Source organism: Sciurus vulgaris (assembly GCF_902686455.1).
Source record: "Sciurus vulgaris genome assembly, chromosome: 11".
Taxonomy (NCBI): Eukaryota; Metazoa; Chordata; class Mammalia; order Rodentia; family Sciuridae; genus Sciurus; species Sciurus vulgaris.
Genome location: NC_136472.1, coordinates 66,583,181 through 66,591,763, shown reverse-complemented (window position 1 = coordinate 66,591,763; position 8,583 = coordinate 66,583,181). Strand labels below are relative to the sequence as shown.

The following is an 8,583-nucleotide window of genomic DNA, read 5'->3' as shown; positions in this document are numbered from 1 at the left end:
CCTATGCCTCAATTATTTCATCCATAAAATGGAAATAATAGTGTAAAGCACTTGATTCATGATAAGCATAAAATAATCATAACTTGGGAATGATACCAAGAGTTGTTGCAGTCTATATACTATATAAAAAGAAAATAACAATGTTTTTACAACTTCAGGATAGAAGAAACAATAAATAGAATACAAAAAATACAGGTCCTAGATATGCTTTTTTATTAAAATTTAAATTTTGTATAAGATATGTGGCACTATGAATAAAATTAAAAGACAACACACTGGAAAGTTATATTTCCAAAACAAAACAAAAAATTTGTATCTAGAATACATAGGTAATTTCTGCATATGAATACAAGGGGAAAAGGCAACTTAAAAGAATATAGGCAAAGGAAATTTATAGAAGAGAAATCCTAAATTACCAGTAAGTTCATAGAAAATATAAATTAAAACAAGGCAATATTTCTTATTAATCACAGCTATAAAAATATAAGAGTATGATAATATCGAGTATTGTTAAGGTTGTTAAAAAAAAAAAAGGCAGGATTTTTCATAAAACTTCCACGGTTGGGGGACTTCCAGGGAAAAATCAAATTGAAAGAACAATTTTGTAGAGTCATTTAACAATAACTTGCTAAAGAAAATGTGCACACCTTATTATTCAGCAATTCCATTTCTAGATAGTATGTTCTAGAGAAATTCATACATGTGAAACTATTATACATTTCTCTATACATGGAGACATTTACAAAGATATCAATAACAATTTTGTCTATCAATAAATATTTGGCTTAATTATATTCTACAAAACTACATAGCAAATTAAAGGGATAAAAAGATTCATTTATTTTTATAAATAGAACTATAAAATATAATTTCCTGTACAGTAATTTATATATTTCAAAGCACCAAATAGCAAAAACATTAAAAACTGAATTAGAGGGTACATTCTAAATTCATGATAATTACCTTTTAAGGTAAAATAATGGGACACTACAGGGAATAAAAGAAACTTTAATTTTATCTGAAATTGTATAGCCTTTTTAAAAACAAACTAAAGCAAGTGAGATAAAATATTAATAATTGACAATTCTGGGTGTATTGATATTTGTGCATGTTCTTATGCTTTGTACTTCGGTATTGATTAGCTACTTCTCAAATAAAATCATGACAAAAATAAATATAAAGAACATGTTGTAGACAAGGGGACCAGTTATGAGGATGCTGCAATATTCCAGAATAAGATTGTGAAGTATAAAACATGATACATTCCAACAGAGACAGAGAAGGGTCAGATACTCAAGCTGCTAATGAGATGGGTCCTGATGGCTCTTTGGATATTGTCTTAGTCCATTCAGGCTTACATAACACAATGCCCTAGACTGGGTTATTTAAAAGACAGAAATTTCTGTCTTACAGTCTTGGAGGCAAAAAAATCTAAGATCAAGGTGATTGCTGATCAGACTCTTGGTGGGGGCTCTCTTCCTGGCTTGTAGTCAGCTGCCTTCTCACTGGACGTGCAAGGCATGGGGTGAGAGAGACCTCGTTCTTCCCCTTCTTATGAGGACGTTAATTTCATTCAGGAGGGGCCCATCCTTGTGACCTAATAAATACTTAATGACTTCCCAAAGACCCCATTTCCAAATATTATCACACTGAGGGTCAGAGCTGCAACATATACAGTGGGAGGGGCAGGGGGCACAAACATGCAGCACATAACAAATGTAATGTTGAGAGGATTTTTATCCATCTGTAGTACCATATTTGACATATAATAAGTTCTTAATAATATTTGTTGAATCTGTGACACTGATACTTTTCCTGTTTGCATGAGTGACCCATATAGTATGAGCTCAGAAGGAGGAGGTATTAATAGGAAAAAATAAAACAAAAGCACTATTATCTCAGAGAAGAACTTCAGGGAATTAACTTCTAGAAAGATGGTCTCTTAGTGTGACAAATAACTGGGGGAGGGGAGAATTTAGAGAAGGAAAATTGTTTTGGCTTCAGTTTCAGAGGTTTCAGTCCATGGACTCCTGATAACCATTGCTTTGGGCCTGAGATAAGGCAGAATATCATGGCAGAAGGATGTGGTAGAAGCCTATCTGCTTATGGTAGCCAGAAAGTGAAGACAGAGACAGACAGAGAAAAAGAGTAATCCCAGCAGCTTAGGAGGCTGAGGTAGGAGGATCACGAGTTCAAAGCCAGCCTCAGCAACCTCAAGGCGCTAAGCAACTCAGTGAAACCCTGTCTCTAAATAAAATACAAAACAGGGCTGGGAATGTGGTTTACTGGTTGAGTGCCCCAGAGTTCAATCCCTGGTATCAAAAAGAGAGAAAGAGAGAGAAAGAGAGGCGCCACAGACAAGAAATACTCTTCCAAAGCATGCCCACTACCCACAGTTTTCACCACCTCCCAGTGATTCCTTGAGCTATCTATGGATTAACCCACTGACAAGGTCAAAGCCCTCATCCAATCACTTCCCCAAAGTGCCTCTTCTGAACATTGCTCCATTGGAAACAAAGACTTCAAATACATGAGGCTTTGGGCTGCAAACCATAACATATATCCTCAACCCAACCCAAAAAAAGGGAGTTACTTTAAGAACCCTCTTTTAAATGCTGGAGAACCTTTCGATGAACTCTCTTGTCTTATATAAGAAACACCTTTTGAAAATCATCAAAGCATTGGTTTCCTCAGTCATTATTAATCCAAGTGACTTAGTCAGAAAATACCTCTTCCCTGCCTCACATTGAAGGGAAAGAATTATTGGATAGGTGGTAGAGGGCACTGTTCAGGGTCCTAGCCTAATTTTACAGGTACAGTACTTCCTTGGAGACAAGGATGGCAGCTGTGACCTCAGCATGGAGGAATCACTGGTTATGTATAACATATATGGTCACAGATAGCATCAGTTTCAAAGAAAGAATGACCTGTTACAGACAAAGGAGAGATAGATAGGGTCAGCAGATAATATCACAAGAGTTGATAAAAATTAGATATGATCTATTCCATACCCCTATCAGAACTTCAGTTCTATCGGATCCTAATATAATGGAGAGGGAAAACATTTCCTCTCAAATCTGAGGCCTTGGTGCAAGCATATCCACTATCTGGGACTGGGAACTCTCAATGCCCCAGAGATTTATGGAGTGACCATGGAAGATCTAGGAACCTTGAAATGGATGGAGGAAAGTGATGCTAGAAGACAGAATGGGTGTGGTGTTTTGCTGTCTTCTTCCATATCTCCATAGGATAGTGCCACCTGATCTTACAGGGTCCCTCCACTTCTCTTGACACTCAGGAAAGGTAAGGCCTTAACTACTGTGGTACCACTAGTCACAGAGAAGTCTCACAATTTTCAATTGTGAAATTGAAAATTTGCCTTAGGAGAACTCCAAGAGGACTTAGTGTTGAGAGGCGCTCAACTAGGACCCAAGATTTTATCCATAATCTATTATGAAAATGGATAAAATACTCTTATGCATTGTTGCTCATGGATCACTTTAAGGGGGAAAAAAAAATAGAACAGGTCCACATGGACATAAGCTGATATCTGAGAACCCTATTCTATTGAAGATGGTTTTTCAAACCAAAGGATTGAAAAAAATCAGGCTCAATCTCCAAACAGAATCCTCATCCTGTTTTTCACATCAGCGTAGAAGCAACTTAGAGCTCCAGGGAAGGGCCTCTCCTCCTCTCACCTCACTCCCTGCAGAGGTCTGGCATCCTTCTCTGGGGGACAATTTCTGGAACCTAGCCTCAGAAGGTCACAGGTATGTTACCAAATCCCCTCCTATGATTACAGGGAAAGACCAGCCTGGTGACCCCAATGTGTGCTTGGAGAGCATCTGTAAGTATGGCTGAAGACCTAGGGAACTAATCAAGGGATTTTCTAGAGAAAAAGTTCTCTCAGTATATCTTGGATTACTGGAGAGCAGGAAATTCAGAACAGCACATATTTCCAAAAAATTAAGTACTTAAATTTTGGACATTTTAGACTTAGATCTAAGTTTTATCAATAATCTTTGCACCAAAAAAGGTGCCTAAGATAACCAAAAGTGTCATTAGTGCTCTCTTGAAGCCAAAAGCATTTTTCCAACCTCTTCTTCATAGTTCCCAACCCAGCTCCCACCTCTTGAGTTTTCCTCCCTTCCCCCTCAATGGATGAGAGATCAGCATTTATTGTCAAATAATTGCAGGCCTTTCTACATATTACCATTTAGCAATCCTGGGACTACCTGCCACTCCCAAAGTCTCCAGAACTGTTTGTCCTAGGAGAAGGTACATTTTGCCCCAACTATTCTGGAAAATTCCTACTCATGTGCTAGATCTCAGCTGAAATGCTCAAAGTAATGACTACATATGGTAAAGCCAAACTGTTTTAGTATTCTAACTCTGCTATTTACTAGCTGGGTGTTCTTGGGCAAGTTACTTAATCATTCTGTGCCTTAGATTCTTTGTATATAAGATGGGGGAAAGACTTGTACCCATCTCAAATGACTGTTGTGAAATTAGGGCTTAGAACGGTGCATGCACATAGGAAACCCTATGGGACTTTCAGTCATTACTGATAACTCCCCAGAAAGAGTGAAAGGCTTCTTTGTGCTACCCAGGTATCTGGTACTGATCTCAGTTAATGGTCTTTTTAGCCCCCCAATAACTGCTTACATCATGTATCCACTAGCCTGTAAGCTCCTTAAAGAAGGTAGGGTGTTGTTATTACCACTGTATCTTCACCACATGGCACAGGACCACAAACAAAATATTCCATCAGTTCTGCTATAGTACAGGTTTTGAAATACAAATTTGTTCAGACAAATGACATATCATGGAAGTGAGCATAATGTAAATTTCTGTTTCTTTATATGTGATTCCATTTTCAAGAAACAATGTGAACACAGAAAACTGCACTCAGTGAATGGAGTTGAGTAGAAGAGCCTAGCATACACAACCTCAAACATTTATCAGTTCCCTCAGCTTACAATTTGTGTTATGAACTACACCCATTCATACTTGGTGTTAAAACTTTCCACCCAATTCCAGATAAATCCCCTTCACTACTTCACAATAATTCACAAGCTGCTTTTAACACTGACACCAGGGAAACTCCTGGTCTTTTTCAAGGGAAAGTGTCATATTTACTGTAGTATTTATGTGCTTCCTAAACATATATCAGATGCAAAACAGTTCTACCATTTTTGTTTCTTATCTTTCATGTGTCATTGGTGAGGTTTTTGAATGTTATGTCCATACCCCATTTTTCCAATAAGCTCCATGGTTTTATTTTATTATTTTTGCATAGTATGGTTTTTTAAGGATATGTCTCCTTAAAATATAAAGAACTATACTTGGTAATCTTGTGGTTGATGGTAAATAATACTTTTTCTCCTCTATGGGCACCGAAGACTCCAGAAACTACAGGAGTCCTTGTTAGTCATTGAAAGCTATTTGAGCTACCAGTTCTGTCCTACAATTAAAAGCAATGAATATTTATTCATAGTCATCTGCATGCCAAACATTGTAATAAGCAGTGACGATACCATGGTTGATAAGAAGCAATGCTGTAATTCTTTCAGTCTGGGACAGGAGGGAGTGGGTAGTAGAGAAAAGTACAATAATTACAATAGAGGGGAACATATACTATTAAAAAATAATACAAGGTTTTCTGTCCTAGACTTCAAAGAGTCAGCAAAGGCCTCCCAGAGGAAATGTTCTTTCCCAGATCTTTTCACTCCATAATCTCTTTCCTTGTTTTTTTTTTTTTTTTTTTTTTTCTTTTCTGCCTCCTTCCTGAACTGAGTTATTACTGAGCCCATCAGCACTGGGAAAAGAGGCAGAACAGGGAGGAGTTAATATGGCACAGTTGGGAGGGAAAAGGGCCCCAAGGGAAACAAGAACAGCCACTTAAAGGGCCCCACAGACCTTGGTCAAGGTGAAAAGCGTTCAGGATCTTTCTCAAGTGCTGCTGGTGATTTCTTCCTCATTCAACATTTGCTAAACTTCTGCTGGAGGCTAGATTCTGGGAGGAGTCTGTCTACTCATCCTGCCTTTTCCAACATCAGAGAGGTGATTCTTCCTCATATACCTAATATTCTGGATTGAGTGCTATGTCCTCCTCTCTATCACATACCCTCTGTGGCTCCCCAGGAATAAGACTCTAGTGGGACCCCCTTCTGGATCATGAAGAATAAAAGGCAGAGTAGGGAAGTTTCTTTTCTTGATGCCATCTCTCTTTCTGTTGCTCCCCAGCCCCAACTTCAGTTCTTCCTGGTGTTCAAGTTTACTAGTTCTGCATCAAATTTCAGAATAATGTCAGCACCCCACACCCCAAAATCTACCAGATTTTCTCTTGTCACTCTGGATTCCCAGCTTCACTCCAGATCCAATTTGCTTCCCATTATAGTTTGTCCTTCTTTCTATTCTGCCTCCTTGCTTTTTGGAGGGTTGGTGCCAAGAATATTAGTGCTGGGGAAGACTGAGAATCATTGTGCCCACCTCCATTATTGAATTGGGAAAGCCCAGAGGTCCCTCCCAAAGATACAAAATCAAGGACTGAATAATCTAATTCTCACCTAGCACTGGCTTTTTCCCCATATACAGAGACTAACTCTACTTATACCCTGAAAGAGAAGAGCATTCATCTCAGTTCCACTCAGCTGACCTCCAACTGGAGGGTTCTGGCTCTATCAGCCACTGTAGCAATCACCCGCTTCCTCACTACCATTGCACCCACCTACTTACCCCCCTAAATTTATGGAGTTTTAGGAGCAAGGAATTCATCAAACCCAGCTAGGATTGTGACCTTAATTATCCATCCAAAATCCCTGTTTTCTTGGCCTTTCACTACTCCTGTACATACTCCATGGATGGTTTTGTGCCACTGTGGCACACCCCAAATCATTTTGTCCTTCTATCCAGAATCATGCCATGAGCCCTAGAGCTTCATCTCCTACAGGATGGTAGAAACTCCACAGTACAACTCCACCATCCTACATCCAAACTTTTTCATGCTGACTGGCATTCCAGGTTTAGGGGGAGCCCAGGCCTGGCTGACAATGGTGTTTGGGCCCATGTACCTGCTGGCCCTGATGGGTAATGGAGCACTGCTGGCAGTGGTACAGATAGACTCCACACTTCACCAGCCCATGTTTCTACTCCTGGCCATTCTGGCAGCCACAGACCTGGGCTTAGCGACATCTATAGCCCCAGGTTTGCTGGCTGTGCTGTGGTTTGGGCCCCGACCTGTGCCATATGCTGCCTGCCTGGTCCAGATGTTCTTTGTACATGCACTGACAGCTGTAGAATCTGGTGTGCTTTTGGCCATGGCCTGTGATCGTGCTGTGGCAGTAGGGCGCCCACTACACTACTCTACAGTAGTTACCAAAGCCCGTGTGGGTTATGCAGCCTTGGCACTTATATTGAAAGCTGTAGTTATTGTTGTGCCATTCCCTCTGCTGGTGGCACGATTTGAGCACTTCCATGCCAAGACCATACACCATGCCTACTGTGCACACATGGCAGTAGTAGAGCTGGTGGTGGGTAACACGCGAGTCAACAACCTGTATGGGCTGGCACTTTCACTGGCTGTGTCAGGTGTGGATATTCTAGGCATCACTGGCTCCTATGGGCTCATTGCCCACACAGTGCTGCGGCTGCCTACCCGGGAAGCCCGTGCCAAGGCCTTTGGTACGTGTAGTTCTCACATCTGTGTCATTCTGGCCTTCTATGTGCCTGGTCTCTTCTCCTACCTCACACATCGCTTTGGCCATCAAACTGTTCCAAAGCCTGTGCACATCCTTTTCTCCAATATCTACCTGCTGCTCCCACCTGCCCTCAATCCCCTCATCTATGGAGCCCGCACCAAACAGATTAGGGACAGAATCCTTGAAATGTTTACATTCAAAAAAAGCCAGTTTTAGTGGACAGTGATGACAACAAAGGCTAGGCTATGGATAGACATGGGAGAGGGGCAATTGGAGCAAAGTTTGGAGTCTGGGAGTATGGGTTGTCTGTCCTACTGTCTGCATGTGACTGTGATAACAAATATTTGCTGTGAAACTGCTACTAGGTACGCCACTGGTATCTGAACCTTTTGGCCTACCCATATGTCCTGCTTGGGAGGAGGGAGGAGGCAGAAGGCAGGAGGCAAGGCTACATGTTACCCTGCAGGGAAAATAAGATGAGGGATCATAATAAGATCTAACTAAAAGATACATTCTTTTCCTACTCCTACACCCATCATTTTGGTCTAAGTTGAAAAAATGCCTTAGCTCCTCTACAGATCCCAAAGTTGGGGGGCTTGGCCCTGCCACAAAGCGTGGCACTGCCTCTGAAGACAAATGCCTGGGTACTTGTCTGGGACTACAGTCCTCTTTCTTAGAGCCAGATTCTGTTTCCAGACTGTCCTCAAGGAAGGAGCTATACAGGTTAATCCCTTGCCTTCTAAGAATCTGGAAAGATAATGTACCTTGTGATGTCAGAACACTGGTTTTAAAAACATTCCAAACTCAGAGGATCCTCTTGGTCTCACATGTAATTGTCATTCCTCTTCCCTCACTTCCACCGAAGTCCCAAGAATTAACAGTT

General features: G+C 40.7%; 1 protein-coding gene across 1 annotated transcript; it reads left to right on the top strand.

Annotated features, from left to right (window-relative positions):
* Nucleotides 1-3,619: 3,619 nt before the first annotated feature.
* OR52W1 (olfactory receptor family 52 subfamily W member 1) lies at nucleotides 3,620-7,916 on the top strand (the record flags this gene model as incomplete). Its single annotated transcript, XM_079104737.1, has 1 exon — nucleotides 3,620-7,916. The coding sequence occupies exon 1, from the start codon at nucleotides 6,954-6,956 to the stop codon at nucleotides 7,914-7,916; it is 963 nt and encodes a 320-aa protein (XP_078960863.1). The 5' UTR covers nucleotides 3,620-6,953.
* Between the last annotated feature and the right edge of the window lie 667 nt (nucleotides 7,917-8,583).